This window comes from Hyla sarda, chromosome 3 (assembly GCF_029499605.1).
Source record: "Hyla sarda isolate aHylSar1 chromosome 3, aHylSar1.hap1, whole genome shotgun sequence".
NCBI classification, from domain to species: Eukaryota; Metazoa; Chordata; class Amphibia; order Anura; family Hylidae; genus Hyla; species Hyla sarda.
The window spans coordinates 317,074,531-317,091,432 of NC_079191.1; the positions used below are offsets into that span (position 1 = coordinate 317,074,531).

The 16,902-nt window shown below is 44.0% G+C and overlaps 2 protein-coding genes across 2 annotated transcripts in view; one reads left to right on the forward strand and one right to left on the reverse strand.

The window, feature by feature from the left end:
• Nucleotides 1–455: 455 nt before the first annotated feature.
• Nucleotides 456–3,315, reverse strand: LOC130362517 (protein spinster homolog 1-like). Its single transcript, XM_056567143.1, has 2 exons — nucleotides 3,216–3,315; nucleotides 456–2,052 (listed from the first exon to the last, which is right to left on the reverse strand). Exon 2 carries the CDS (start codon nucleotides 2,025–2,027, stop codon nucleotides 513–515), a length of 1,515 nt encoding a protein of 504 aa, XP_056423118.1. The 5' UTR covers nucleotides 2,028–2,052; nucleotides 3,216–3,315; the 3' UTR covers nucleotides 456–512.
• THBS2 (thrombospondin 2) overlaps nucleotides 3,312–16,902 on the forward strand; it is a 244,832-nt gene continuing 231,241 nt past the window's right edge. Inside the window, exon 1 of the mRNA XM_056567142.1 lies at nucleotides 3,312–3,420. The gene's annotated coding sequence lies outside the window, so the exon portion shown is untranslated. The remainder of the gene's footprint in view (nucleotides 3,421–16,902) is intronic.

Genomic DNA, 16,902 nt, shown 5'->3' on the forward strand with positions numbered 1-16,902 from the left:
ACCTATTGTGGGGAAACGATGCTACCTAATGTGGGCAAACTATGCTACCTAATGTGGGCAAACTATGCTACCTAATGTGGGGAAACTGCTACCTAATGTAGGGAATCTATGCTACCTAATGTGGGGAAACTATGCTACCTAATGTGAGGAAACTATGCTACCTAATGTAGGGAATCTATGCTACCTAATGTTGGGAATCTATGCTACCTAATGTGGGGGGCTTGAATGAGCTGCGGCATATGGGAGGCCTTAATAAATAATTAGAAACTTATACAGCAAGTGACATATGGGGGTCCACCTGAGTAAGTGACACATGGAGGGGGGGTGCTGAACAATTGATGTTTTGGGGGGGAGGGCACAGGCACATTCTTTGCACAAGGGCCCTCTGCTGTCTGTGTCCGCCCCTGGGTAGAGAATAAAGGGTAAAGTGGAACATAGAACAAATGCAGTTATTTTTTTCTTAATTTTTTTTTAATGAAGTAAACGAGATAAAGGTAAGCAATGACTTTTCCTCAGTCTGAAGCGCGGTCCTCATCGGCAGGAAGCAGTGAGGAGGAGGAGGATGACGGAGGTTCTGATTCCATCTCTGCTTCTTTTTCGTCCCTCTCTATATATAGGGCCGTGGCCATGAAGAAGGCCCCTCCGATGACTGCCATTATGGTGCAGGTCATGAGGGCATACTCCAGGCTGCGGTATTTCAGAAGAGGGGATTTGACATATCCTCGTTCGTAGGTGTCAGATATCAGGCCGATGAGGTACGGGCTGCCGGCGTCACCTAGGAGGTGATAGATTGTCATCTGCACGGCCAGGGCTGAAGATCTCCTCCACGGAGTTACTACTTTTAGTATAATGTCAGATATGAGGGTGAAATTTACTGACAGAAGCGTCTCTCCGATGAAGATGAAGATGTTGGTGGCAACGAGGCTGATGTTGCCAAAAGTCAATGCCAACAGAAGAAAAGGGGCGGAGAGCATCATCGCGCATCCACACACAAGCGGGTCCGCCCGTGGGTTGGATTTGCGATATCTTTTACTTATCTCCGTCCCTGCTACAACTCCCAGAATGCCGGAAACGACTGTAACCACACCAAATATTAGGATGTCGTGATAGTCACACGGTTCAGCACGGCAAGGGTCCTTCTCTTGTAGGAGTGTTCGTGCGTGGGTCAGGTATGACGGACCCCATACACCTATGGCTCCCACTATGAAGGATACCGCCGTCGATCCCATGGTGGTTAACATGAAGCTTCGATTTTTAAATAGTTTTTTCAGATCTGTCGCCCATTTGGCAAACTTCTGGGATTTGTTGTTCTTCTTCCCGTTTGTAGTCGTTCTTGGAAGCTCCTTTGTGACCAAAATCATCAAAGCCACAGCTATGAGGCCCAGGCCAGGGGTGACCCGAAATGCCCAGTGCCAATCGCCCCTTGCTGCATCAGTCACTTTGGGCCCGATGATGTATCCTAGTCCGCAGCCTACAGGTATGACGGAGTAAAACACGTTCAGCATGCGGGTCCGCTGGTCACTTGTAAAAAGGTCTGCAATGATGGAGGGGGCAATGGTGCAGAAAGTCGCCTCTCCGGCTCCAACCAGTCCACTCGTCAGCAGGAAGAGCAGGAAGTACCCGTCAGGGATGAATGACAGGGTAAGTGTCATGCTCAGCCAAACGATGACTCCTGCGCAAACAGTATATTTCTTATTACAGTGGTCGCCCAAATATCCGGCAATTGGTGCGACCAGCACGTAGCTTCCAATGAACAATGTATTCAATAAGCCGGACAGACTAGCATTGGTGTCATATGCTTTCTGTATATAAGGCAGCACCCCCGCCACGCTGGAGCGATTTGCATATATGAGCAAATTGACAAAGGCGAGGATCACTACGGTGATGATGGAACGTGCGGTGGACATCACGCTTAGAGATGGCAGGTTCTGCCTCTCAGGGATATCGCCCTTTTCTACATCCATATCACTATGGTCCTCCATTGCTTCTTCCTCCTCCTTCAGCAATGGGTCTTGTGGAGAGGCCATGGTCACAGGTCAGAGCCTGAAAACACTAGAGAGAGAGATAAGTGAACACATTAGACAACATGTCATCATTCCTGTCATTATACAATAGATCCTTCATACAGAGCAGAAATGTCCAGCACAGAACCACAAGATAACACTAAGACCATCGCAGCCTCAGAAGAAGACGCTTCTCTATAAGTGTTTTATATGGAGACGTCTTCCCTGAGGTTTCCAATGTCTGATAACCCTGAACCTGTCCGGTCCTAGTAATATCGATAACCCTGAACCTGTCCGGTCCTAGTAATATCTGATAACCCTGAACCTGTCCGGTCCTAGTAATATCTGATAACCCTGAACCTGTCCGGTCCTAGTAATATCTGATAACCCTGAACCTGTCCGGTCCTAGTAATATCTGATAACCCTGAACCTGTCCGGTCCTAGTAATATCTGATAACCCTGAACCTTTCCGGTCCTAGTAATATCTGACAACCCTGATTCTGTCCGGTCCTAGTAATATCTGATAACCCTGAACCTGTCTGGTCCTAGTAATATCTGATAACCCTAAACCTTTCCGGTCCTAGTTATATCTGGTAACCCTGAATCTGTCCTAGTAATGGCGGATTATAAGGGTTTGGCTGTATGGTCACTGGGCCATGTGAACTTCATACTGTAGATACAATTGGGCTATTCCGCTATATACATTTACTAATAATGAACCTACCCCACCTCATTGGGATCTATCCGTATCCTATATGACTTTCTGCCACTAGTTGATTTGAAAAATGTTTTCCCTTTCGGAGTACCCAGAGTATTTCTATTGTTAGTACACACAGAATTCTATTATATACTATTATATTTCTGCCCTAATCTTTCTGTCATTCTTTTACTACATCACCAAAACTTTCTCATAGACTTATATCTTTTAGAACTTCATGAATTAGGACTCTTTTTCTTGGGGGCTTTTTTGGGCATAATTGCATTTTAGCAAGTTTTGCAAGAAAAAGCTCTGGTCATGATACTATCTGTGCGTTTTATTATGTTTAATGCCTAAGCCAAGTATTGTCACAATGCTATGAGAAATATAACTTTTGTTATTTCTTTTGGAAATTAATTTCTTGTTTTTTTTTGCAAAAAAAAAAAAGCAACAATAAAAAAAACTGTCAAACAAAAAGCCCTGTGTATGTATGAATAGAAGAGGCTGAGACTTACCTTGTGGTTCTCTCTTCAGACAAGGAACGGTCAAAATCTTGAATTCTCTATCGCAAATAGAAACTCTCTAACAAACACTTTGCACCACAGGTTGTGAATGCAAAACACACTGAAGAGACTGCAGCCGGCGCGCACCTCCTTGTACAGCTTACGGTGACATCATCACAAGCATGTGTGACATCACAGGGTTCTAAACCATCTTCAGGTATGTGTATATCTGTATAGTAAATGTGAGTAGCCGTATTAGTCCAGTGATGCAGATTGTAATACCTTTTTTATTGGACTAACAGAATTTTGTAGAGACAAACTTTTGGGATTCCTCCCTGATAATTTATAAAGTCCTTTGATCATTAGTCCTTGTCTATTGGACTTGATAAAGGGAGGAATCCTGAAAGCTTGTCTCTACAAAATTCTGTTAGTCCAATAAAAAAGGTATTACAAGAGACTGCAACATATTTTTTGATTTTTGTGTGTGTGTATATATATATATATATATATAGTTCCAAGCGTGAGTAGGTGCCTCCAGCTAGGATCCGGGTCCAGGATCCTGCATACGTAGTTCCAAGGAAAATGCTGTGGCACTCAAGGTATGGTGAAAAAATGAAAACTATTTATTCATCCCAAATGTGCAAAGAGCAACGTTTCAATGGTCTCACACCATCATTATCAAGCCACTTGATAATGATGGTGTGAGACCATTGAAACGTTGCTCTTTGCACATTTGGGATGAATAAATAGTTTTCATTTTTTCACCATACCTTGAGTGCCACAGCATTTTCCTTGAAAATACGTATGCAGGATCCTGGACCCGGATCCTAGCTGGAGGCACCTACTCACGCTTTAGGAGTGCTGCTTTCTTCTATGACATATATAGATATATATATACACCTAGAAATACATCAAGTACATAAAACATCTTTTAGAAAATATTTCTCCAGGCCTGCCGAGTTTATCCCCATACTTCAGTGTCTTAGTTTATATATTTTAATCTTTTGACCTTTTAACCCTACTAGGACCAAGGGCATCCTGGGACTTAAAGGGGTATTCCAGGCCAAAACTTTTTTTTATATATCAACTGGCTCCAGAAAGTTAAACAGATTTGTAAATTACTTCTATTAAAAAATCTTAATCCTTTCAGTACTTATGACCTTCTGAAGTTAAGGTTGTTTTTTTCTGTCTAAGTCCTCTCTGATGACACCCGTCTCGGGCAACGCCCAGTTTAGAAGCAAATCCCCATAGCAAACCTCTTCTAAACTGGGCGTTTAAACTTTCTGGAGCCAGTTGATATATATAAAAAAGTTTTTGCCTGGAATACCCCTGTAAGATTGAACCGATTATTATTGATATATGTCATGAATGCATCAACGGTCAGATGGTCGGACGACCAAATGATGACCACATCGTCTACATACCTCCCATACCATGCGAGGCATGTGGAAAATGGATTGGTGTCAGAAAAAATAAACTGCTCCTCCCACCAAAATACAAAAAGGTTAGCCCGAGCTGGTGATGACTTTGCTCCCATTGAAGCACCCGTGCGCTGCAAATAAAAATTGTTACCAAACATAAAATAATTGTGTTTTAACACAAAATCTACCACCTCAATAATGTAATGTCTCAAATCCACAAAATATTTAGAAAATCTCATCAGTATATCCGAGATAGCTGATAATGGCCGGTTTTTCGGAATACTGGAATAGAGCGATTTAATGTCGCAAGTAAGCCACGACAGAGAATCGCTCCATGTGAATTTAGTTCTTCTGACCAGGAGTTTACTGAAAATTCAGATTGTTCAGATACCACGGACACTAGCGGGGACTCAGAACCGCAATATGTGAACACTCACAAGAATCGCAATGCGAGAAGACAGTCAAAAAACGAGGAAGGGGCGGTGGCAGAAAACATAGGAAGAAGAGCTTCGGAGCGTAACAAGGACAAACGGAAAAAGTAATAAAAGAGGATTTTATTAACATTTCTGCACAAATCATTACAGATGAAGAAACCTCGGTCCTGTGGAAAGGACTGGGTTTCTCTCCTACACATCATTTTGATGTTTATCGGACAATTTTGCATATTAATAAATTTGTGAGAACTTTAACAGTTAAGAAACATTTTTTTGTGGAAAAGGCTGATGAACCATCGGACCCACCTCAACTTTCTATAAACCCTGATTTACCACTAGTGCATACGTTAGCAGAACAAATTGCTTTTAGAGATCTCTGTCTCCTTGAAAATAGTGGGATATCAATTTGTGATGAAGTGAATACTGCACATACCTTCTCCACTAAAAACCAAAATTTTTACCCCATACAGACCAGACCAGCAATTTTTGATTAGTTCCAGGACCTTATCATGAAAGATTTGGTTAATCTACAATGAAAAGTAATGTCCAATACAACTCGTCCTAATTTGAATAAAAAGGAGGCTGCTGCCATAAAGAAATTAAAGAAAAACAAAAATTTGACGATCCGATCTGCCGATAAAGGCGGCTCGGTAGTATTTATGGACACGGGACTGTATATCAATTTAAATGAAAATCTACTATCTGATGATAAAACTTACTTTAAACTTTGTGGGGATCCCACTGAACCTTTTAAAAAAGAACTGTTGACTCTGTTGGAAGAGGGGAAAGCCAGATCTATTTTGACCCAAAAAGAAGTGGATTATATTTTCGTGCCTGCTCCAATTATTCCTATCTTCCACTCGCTACCCAAGCCGCATAAGGACCGATTCCCGCCGCCAATGCGTCCGATCGTGGTGGGGATCGGATCCCTTAACGAGCACCTATGCGAGTGGTTGGACTCAGTACTGCAACCTCTGGTTATGCAATGCCCAAGATATATCAAGGACACTAAGCACTTGCTAAAAATCATGGATGAATTCACATGGAGCGATTCTCTGTTGTGGCTTACTTGCGACATTGAATCGCTCTATTCCAGTATTCCGCAAAACCTAGCATTATCAGCTATCTCGAATATACTGATGAGATTTTCTAAATATTCTGTGTATTTGAGACATTACATTATTGAGGTGGTAGATTTTGTGTTAAAACACAATTATTTTATGTTTGGTAACAATTTTTATTTGCAGCGCACGGGTGCTTCAATGGGAGCAAAGTCATCACCAGCTCGGGCTAAGCTTTTTGTTTTTTGGTGGGAGGAGCAGTTTTTTTGACACCAATCCATTTTCCACATGCCTCGCATGGTATGGGAGGTATGTAGACGATGTGGTCATCATTTGGTCGTCTGACCATCTGACCGTTGATGCATTCATGACATATATCAATAATAATCGGTTCAATCTTACGTTTACCCACACATGGTGTAAAAGTGAAACCCCCTTTTTGGATGTCATATTACGTGGCAACCCTGATACAAATAAAATTGAGGTTGATCCTTACACAAAAAAAATATCAGGCAATACCATCCGAAGGGCGAATTCATGCCATTCCAAACAAACAGTAAGAGCCATACCAGTAGGTGAACTTATACAAATTAAGCGGAACAGTTCTTCCGCCGAGGTATACCGCAGGGAAGCTGATGCAGCATGCACACGCCTGGCGGCTCGAGGTTACCCTGGATGGCTCTTGAAAAAAGCTCGGTCGAGAGTGGATCCTATGGATCGAAAATCCCTTTTTACAAGTAAGCAACCAACTGAATCACAAGATTGTCCTACATTTGTCACCACGTACAGTCCAGAATTTAATGACATCAAACGCATTGTAATTAAACACTTACCTTTGCTATCAACAGATCCCACGGTAGGGGAGATTATAAAGTCAGGTGTGAGATTTGCAGCGAGGCGGGCACCTACTCTATCCAATCTCCTTGTTCCCAGTATGGTGGACACGGCTAGTGTTACCACCCAGTGGATTAGCACCAAGGGCTTCCACAAGTGCGGTAAATCGCGGTGTGTGGTATGTCCCTTTGCCGAAAAATTACAGAAAATAGAAGGTACGGTGAATTGCAAATGCCATGTCATTCACAACTTTATAAACTGTGATAGCACTTTTGTTTTATATAAAATCATGTGCACACAATGTCACTTAACATATGTGGGTTCCACCAAAAGGTCCCTTAAAAAACGCATGCAAGAGCACATTAGACATGCTGCTGGCCCTTTAAGCTTGAACATTTCTAACATATCTAAACATTTTCTAATATGTCATAATTCAGACACCACTTCCCTCAGGTTCTCAGGCATTGAGAAGGTGAACCTAAATAAAAGGGGAGGTGACCATATTCGAACCCTCCACAATAGGGAAATCATGTGGATTTATCTTTTGAATTGCATTCAACCCCATGGTCTAAATAGCAAAACAGATTTAATATTACATTACTGATATGTCTCCGAATAATTTATCTGTGTTTGGTCCCATGTTTTTGTTTTAATCACGCGCACATGTGATGTGGGCCTGTCCCTCCCCTTCCTGTGGGAATGGGGAATATGCCCTGGAGTATATAAGGGTGCCTCATTTGAGGATCTACAGGCTATGAGTAAGGATCGATAGATCAGAAACGCGTCAGCCATGCTTGGGACCCCCCTCTGTTTGTGCAATATTTCATATTTTTGATATGTTCACGGTTTGTCTGCCACCGTGAAGGCTTTTAAGGAAGAACCCTGAATAAAGACGGACATTTTACTTCTACTTGCTGGCTTTTTTAGTATTTTATTTTAGTTTTATCCACTGTGCCAGGGATGAAAATTATTCCAAAAGAAAATAACTGAACTGTCTATGCTCCCCCGTTGCTCCAATATTGGTGTCCCGTTCTCTGTTCGCCGCCTTCTGCTTTTCCTGCAGGTCAGTGAATCACGGTGCGCTCAGTGTCATCATTGTTTCAGCACCAGTATTACAAATCAGTGTGCCTCCAGTGTTACACCAGTGTTTACAAATAAGTGTGCCTCCAGCTGTTGCAAAACTATAACTTCCAGCATGCCTTGACAGCTAGAGACTGGTTTGGAAAACAGTGGACTAAGGGCCTACCTACCAAATGTAACGTGGCCACCCACCTACCAACCAAACATATACCTGCCTACCTACCAACCAAACATATTACCTACCTAGCAAATGCTTTTTCTGCCTACCTAACAAACGTATACCGTATATACTCGAGTATAAGCCGAGTTTTTCAGCACGATTTTTCGTGCTGAAAACACCCCCCTCGGCTTATACTCGAGTGAACTCTCCGCCCTCAGTGGTCTTCAACCTGCGGACCTCCAGAGGTTTCAAAACTACAACTCCCAGCAAGCCCGGGCAGCCATCGGCTGTCCGGGCTTGCTGGTAGTTTTACCAGCAAGCCTTCGACATCATCCAGCCCCTCTCACCCCCTTTAGTTCTGTACTCATCTCCGCTCGGCGCTGGTCTGGTGCTGCAGGACTGTCCGGTGGGGAGGTCGTCCAGTGGGATAGTGGTTCTGGGCTGCCATCTTCATCGGGGGGGCCTCTTCTCCGCGCTTCGGGCCCGGAATAGTCACGTTGCCTTGACGACGACGCAGAGGTACGTTGATTACCAATGTCCCTCTGCGTCATCGTCAAGGCAAACGCCTCTATTCCGGGCCCAAAGCGCGGAGAAGAGGCCCCCCCAGTGAAGATGGCAGCCCGGAACCACTATCCCACCGGACAGTCCTGCAGCACCGGACCAGCGCCGAGCGGAGGTGAGTACAGAACTGAAGGGGGTGAGAGGGGGCTGGATGATGTCGAAGGCCGCAGTGGTCTTCAACCTGCGGACCTCCAGAGGTTTCAAAACTACAACTCCCAGCAAGCCCGGACAGCCGATGGCTGCCCGGGCTTGCTGGGAGTTGTAGTTTTGAAACATCTGGAGGTCCGCAGATTGAAGACCACTGTATCAGACATTGACAAGCGGTGATGATGATGACATGTGGTGATGATGACAAGGGGATGATGAAGGGGGGGGTGTGGGATGATGACAAGAGGATGATGACAAGAGGATGATGACAAGGGGATGATGAAGGGGGGTGGGGATGATGACAAGGGGATGATGACAGGGGGATGATGAAGGGTGTGTGTGGGATGATGACAAGGGGATGATGAAGGGGGGTGGGGATGATGACAAGGGTATGATGAAGGGGGGGGGGGGTGGGATGATGACAAGGGGATGATGAAGGGGGGGTGGCATGATGAAGGGGGGATGGTGACAGGCAGTGATGATGAAGGGGGGATGATGAAGGGGGGATGATGACAGGGTGATGATGATGAGGGTGTTAATGACGGGGGTCTGGATGATGACAGGGGGGGATGATGTATTTCCCACCCTAGGCTTATACTCGAGTCAATAACTTTTCCTGGGATTTTGGGGTGAAATTAGGGGCCTCGGCTTATATTCGGGTCTGCTTATACTCGAGTATATACAGTAACCTACCTACCTAGCGGCAAACCTTTTACTTGCCTTCCTACCAACTGAACTTACTACCTGCCTAAATAACTTGCAAACTTACTACTTGCCTACCTACTTAATGTTCTACTTAACTAATTTACTACTTGCAAATGTACTACCTGTTTACCTAGCAAACACATTACCTGGGTGTGGGGGGGGGGGGGGGGCAGGCATATTCTTTGCACAGGGGCCCTCTGTTGTCTGTGTCCGCCCCTGGTATAAGAGCTTTGATAAATGTTGTGCAGGTCCACATTTTCTGAAATTTCTGTCTACACATACACCAAAAAGCTACACCATGTCTGGGCTGGTGTAGTTTTAGAGACTTTTCAGTGGCATTGCGCCTTTTTTTGCTCCTTTTTACAAAAAGGGGCAATGATAAATCCCTTCCATATCATGTCTATTGCCAAAATCAGTGGATTGCAACTCAAAATCAGTGGATTGCAACTCAAAATAAGCAGAAATGTGTAAACAAAGAGGGGCAAAAAAAGGCGCAAAAAACCCTGCCTGCGCCTTTTTTGCCCCTTTTTTAGACACAAAAAACTGTCTAAAGACAATGATAAATGTGGGCCTATGGCTTTTAGGAGGGAAGGAAAAAATTTAAGTACAAAAACTAAAATGAACTGCGTCATGAAGGGGTTAAAAACCCTACAGCTTGTGTGTGATGGAAACCATAAGTGGCTATTCGGAATAAAAATTGTTTTCCTCCAATAACAGCATCACACATATTTCCAGGTTGTGTGTGGTATTACAACTTGACTACATTCACTTTTATGAAACTAAGCTGCAATACCACATACAAACTGAAGACAAGTAGTGGTGCTGTTTCTGAAAGAAATGTTTTTCTCTTATCCTGGATAACCCCTTTTAAATAGATTCTGCCATTTCTGGTAAACAGGAAAATGGCTAAACAGACAAAGAGCCTCACACAAAGTAAATAAAACTTTTGACTGGAATCTAATTATAGCAAAGTTTGTGTCTGGATTGTGTTAGTTTTCCTGTCTGGGACAGGTCTATAAGTAGTTTGTGTTTTGTTATGACTTCTATTACGGTTTGCAAGTGTGTATTCTTGAATAACAACAATAAAGTTGCTGGGAATCTTTACCTACAACAATCAAGCACACTTAACTATAGTAATACGATTACCATGAGGAATTCTGGGTATGTATTTTACTCCAATAAAACAGAGCACACAAAAATTCATAGTAAACAGCTAAGTTCACACAACGTGAATGTCATATGGTTATGTCATTATTTTTTGTTGCCTACTGCAAGAAAGCATACTCCTACAAGGGGGTGCAACCAAATCCCTATACAATTGTATCCTATTGTTATTGCCATCCATTGTAAAAAGAAAGATATACAGTGACCCCCCGACCTACGATGGCCCCGACATATGATGAAATCGACATACGATGGCCTCTCAGAGGCCATCGCATGTCGATGTCAGCATCGACATACGATGCTTTTTTATGTCGGGGCCATCGCATTAAGTGCTATCCGGCAGCGCAAAATGCTTAACCCATTAAGGACCAAGGACGTACCGGTACGTCCTTGGTCCTGCTCTTCTGATATAACGCTGGGTTACACAGTAACCCCGCGTCATATCACGGCGGGCCCAGCGTCATAGTGAAGCCGGGACCCGCCTCTAATAGCGCGCAGCGCCGATCGCGGCGCCGCGCGCTATTAACCCTTTAGCCACGCGCTCAGAGCTGAGCCGCGCGGCTAAAAGTGAAAGTTCCCGGCTAGCTCAGTCGGGCTGTTGGGGATAGCCGCGGCTAATCGCGGCATCCCGAACAGCTGACAGGACAGCGGGAGGGCCCCTTCCTGCCTCCTCGCTGTCCGATCGCCGAATGACTGCTCAGTGCCTGAGATCCAGGCATGAGCAGTCATGCGGCAGAATCGTTGATCACTGGTTTCTTATGAGAAACCAGTGATCAACATAGAAGATCAGTGTGTGCAGTGTTATAGGTCCCTATGGGACCTATAACACTGCAAAAAAAAAGTGAAAAAAAAAAGTGAATAAAGATCATTTAACTCCTCCCCTATTAAAAGTTTGAATCACCCCCCTTTTCCAATAAAAAAAAAACACAGTGTAAATAAAAATAAAAATAAACATATATGGTATCACCGCGTGCGGAAATGTCCAAATTATAAAAATATATCATTAATTAAACCGCTCGGTCAATGGTGTGCGCGCAAAAAAATTCCAAAGTCCAAAATAGTGCATTTTTGGTCACTTTTTATATCATTTAAAAATGAATAAAAAGCGATCAATAAGTCCTATCAATGCAAAAATGGTACCCTTAAAAACTTCAGATCACGGCGCAAAAAATGAGCCCTCATACCGCCCTATACATGGAAAAATAAAAAAGTTATAGGGGTCAGAAGATGACAATTTTAAACGTATTAATTTTCCTGCATGTAGTTATGATTTTTTCCAGAAGTCCAACAAAATCAAACCTATATAAGTAGGGTATCATTTTAACTGTATGGACCTACAGAATAAAGATAAGGTGTCATTTTTACCGAAAAATGTACTACGTAGAAACGGAAGCCCCCAAAACTTACAAAACAGCGTTTTTTTTTTCAACTTTGTCGCACAATGATTTTTTTCCCGCTTGACCGTAGATTTTTGGGCAAAATGACTGACGTCATTACAAAGTAGAATTGGTGGCGCAAAAAATAAGCCATCATATGGATTTTTAGGTGCAAATTTGAAAGAGTTATGATTTTTTAAAGGCAAGGAGCAAAAAACGAAAATGCAAAAACGGAAAAACCCCCGGTCCTTAAGGGGTTAAGCTGCTGTCGGATAGCAGCTCAATGTTCCCCATGTGGTGCTGTAAGTATTACTTACCCCTCCACAATGCTCCGGGGTGCCCTCCGGGTCCAGCGCTGGTCTTCCGGTGTCTTCTCGGCCCTCTCCGATGACGTCAATACGCTGCTGCACACGTCATCCAATAGGAATGGCGTACGCAGCGGCGTAATGACGTCGCTACGCAGGCCCAGTAAGGCCTTGCGGATGACAGAAGAGGACCTGAGAAGACAGAAGAGGACCGGAGAAGACAGCAGAGGACCGTAGAAGACAGCGGAGAGCCCAGCAGAGGCCGGGGTCACCATCGGGAGTGGCGGGGACACCATCTCGAGCGGCGGGGACAGGTGAGTACAGCTTCCTATACTTTACATTGCACGAATCCCTCAACATACGATGGATTCGACAAACGATGGCTCGTTTGGAATGAATTACCATCGTATGTTGAGGGACCACTGTATAACTAGATACTGTTTTTTGTTTGCTAGAACTCTGTACTGTTTTTTCGACAGGAGAAAAAAGACTGGTCCTTGTATAATAACTGGCTACAGTGCTGGACCTTCTTCCCGCAGCCCGTTCATTTATGTGTAAGAATTTGACAACTCTCTGTGCTTCTTTATGCAGGCTCATCGGGAGAATTGGACTATCCTATACCGTGACAAGGAACTTACCGTATTTTTCGCCGTATAAGACGCACTTTTTCTTCCCCAAAACTGGGGGGGAAAAGTCGGTGCGTCTTATACGGAGAATACACTCCTATCGCGGCGGTCCCTGCGGCCATCAACCGCCGGGACCCGCGGCTAATACAGGACATCACCGATCGCGGTGATGCCCTGTATTAACCCTTCAGATGCGGCGATCAAAGCTGACCGCCACGTCTGAAGGGAAAGTGACACTAACCCGGCTGTTCAGTCGGGCTGTTCGGGACCGCCGCGATTTCACCGCAGTGGTCCCGAACAGCCCGACTGAATAGCCGGGTTAGTGCTTACAGGACACCGGGAGGGACCTTACCTGCCTCCTCGGTGTCTTCTCCGTTCAGGGATCCCCTGTATGTCCGGCGCTCTCCTTCCTCGTCATCACGTCGTCGCGTACGTGCATCGGCGTGCATAACGACGTGATGGCGGCAACAGAGAGCGAGGATACCCGGCCGGCAGCAGAGACGTTCCGGAGCGATGGGGACACAGCGACAGCGATGGAGCGACATCCAGGGCAGCGGTGACGGGTCCGGAGCGGTGGGGACACGTGAGTATTACCTCCTATGCAGTGGTCTTCAATCTGCAGACCTCCAGCCGTTGGCTGTCCGGGCATGCTGGGAGTTGTAGTTTTGCAACATCTGGAGGTCCGCAGTTTGAAGACCACAATTGGGTTCAAAATCTTAATTTTTTTAGATTTTGCACCTATAAATTGGGTGCGTCTTATACGCCGGTGCGTCCTATAGGACGAAAAATACGGTATATAATCAGTTCCTAGTTACTAAAAACTCACCTACACAGCACTTGTGTCAAGGTCAGTGCGGCTGCTAGGAAAGCATGTATATGTACATTTTTGCACTTTTGTTTTTTCCTCCTCACCTTCCAAAAATCATAACACTTTCAATTTCCCACCTAAAAATCCATATGAGTGCATGTTCTTTGCGCCAACAATGTTACTTTGTAATACCATTAATAATTTCACTACAAAAGCTTCCGTTTCTACGCAGTGTAGTTTTTGGTAAAAATTGCACCTCATATTTATTCTGTAGGTCCATATGGTCGCAAGGATACCCAATTTATATAGGTTTGATTTTATTTTACTACTAAAAAAAAATTGTAACTACATGCACCAAAATTAATACTTTGAAAAATGTCCTATTCTGATCCCTATAACTTTTTTATTTTTCCGTATAAGGGGCAGTATGAGGACTCATTTCTTGAACCGTGATCTGAAGTTTTTATCAGTACCATTTTTGTTTTGATCAGACTTTTTGATCACATTTTATGGTATAAAAAGTGACCAAAAATACACTATTTTGGACTTTGGCATTTTATTACGTGTACGCCATTGACCGTGTGGTTTAATTACCAATATATTTTTATAGTTCGGACATTTATGCATGCGGTGATACCACATATATTTATGTTTATTTTTATTTACACAGTTTTTTTTTTTTAATGAGAAAAGGGGGGTGATTCAAACTTTTATTAGGGAAGGGGTTAAATCACATTTATTAACACTTTATTTTCACTTATTTTTTTTTTTAAATGTTATAGCCCCCTATAGGGGACTATAACATTGCACACACTGATTTCCTACATTGATCACTGCCATGCAATAGCATGGCATTGATCAGTGTTATGGCCACTTGACTGCTCCTGCCTGCATCTCAGGTACGGAGCAGTCATTCGGCGATCGGACAGCGAGGAGGCAGGTAGGGATCCTCCTTGTGTCCTGCAAACTGTTCAGGACTGCTGCAGTGCACCACTGAGTTAACTGGCAATGTTTACTTAATTTTAGACACAGCAATCAAGTTTGATCACCGCGTCTAAAGGGTTAATGCCGGACATCAGCCCAATCGGCGATGTCCGGCATTAGCCATGGGTCTTGGTTGCCTATAGCATCCGGGACCCACCGGGTATGATGCGCAGTCACCTGCTGAATGTCCATTTGCGGCAAGGGGTTAAAGGTGTACTCCAGTAGAATTTAAAAAAATTTTTTTAAATCAACTCGTGCCAAAAACTTAAACAGATTTATAAATTATTAACCTACAACCAACACCGTATTAAATAAAAAATCTTTCTACCACTTTATTAATCATATGCAAAACACTATTATTATTCAAATATCAACAGACGAGACCCACCCACTAAAAACAACCCACCCTTAAAACACAATAACCCACAAAAAAGGCAGGGGACAGCCTCACTACAACGGTCCTAGCAGTAGCATATACTATTACACCATAATATCAAACAATTATAACATCACAGGTATTTACCTGAAGTAGTCATGCTGGACTCAGGAAGGCTGCTCCCCCACCACCGGATGGTCGGTTTCCATTAGATCCCTGTTATTACTGATCTATATATGGGAACAACAATGTGTGCTGAGGGTGTGATGAGGGCAGGTGTTGTTACCCTAGGGGCAGATGGCATTAACCCCTTGTATTCATGACACCAGGGTGTGATTTAACTTCTGCACCACCCGAAGGTATGCCACTGGATCCTGGGCTAAGCGCAGGGGGGGAAATAATGACTCCGATGTCAATGTGGTGTCCCGGTATAGAACATGGTTCTGTACAGTCCTAAAGTCCCCTCAGGTAGAGTCCCTCAGGTCCACAGTGCTATCCTGCAGGGTCCCCCTAAGTCATGATATGGTATTCTGTTGTATATTAAGTATGTGCATCTATTATAAATACTGTACAGTGAATGTAAACTGTATATAAAGGTTGTTAGGATATTTACCCTGTATAAGACCTTCCTAAGGTCATATGATATGTCATGTGATGTGTGATCACATGATGTACCCAGAGTTCCATGGGCACAGGTAACCACAGGCAACCAGCTACCAATGGGCTTTAGTCCAGACCCCTGATATATAAGGGGCTGTAGTCTCTATTCTCACTCTCTTAGTTCCTGAAATCAAAGTAAGCACAAGTCCTGTACAAGTCAAGTCCAGCATATCTAGGTCAAAGCCTATGAACCTGCAGCCACATCAAAGTCAAGTACAAGTCAATCCTCTACTGTCCCTAGCAAATTGATAACAGTAGCACAGTGGCCTGCATCATTATTAAAATAACTACAAGTCCAAGCAAGCCTGAGAGGTTCCCTGTGTCCCGGTTGCCTCTGTGGAAGTTGGCTATTTGTAAAGACTGTTTTCTGCCTTCTTCATCAGTAAAGTTCAAGTTGCATCAAAACCTGCTTTGGACTCTCATTTACTATATGCCATTTCTGGGCTGGTTGTCGGCGGTGTCCTACAACCACATCCTGGTGTCACGAACATTAGGGGTTAACACCATCTGATCCCACCACTCACTGCAACACCCGTGGCCCTGCCACTAACCACGGTAGTCTCCACACCAAGTTACGGAACAACGGCAGCTTTACTGAGGTAGACAAGTGTAATAGTCTTGACAGCTCAGTTATGTCTAAGAAGGTTACCAGTGACTTCAGAGACTCTAGGGTTCGCTGGGACTTACAGTGGATTTGGACAATTTGTGCAGGCCCACGCTGACAGACTGATCTTGACTGACTTGACTAGACTGACTTCACCCAGTATGTAGCTTACCAGGTTTTGATGTTCACCTGTGGGGCACTGGATTAATGGAAGCATAGCTGCGTGGTAGGCCACGGGTCTCCTCAGAACACCAGACACTCTCTCAGGACTTAGTATAGGCCATTAATGTCTGACCAGTAAAGTGTTGGCACTTGTCACCCCCCTGGCAATCAGCTGTTTGGCAGAATAGGAGCTCTGGCATATCTAAAGGACCTGCACTTGATGGTAGTACA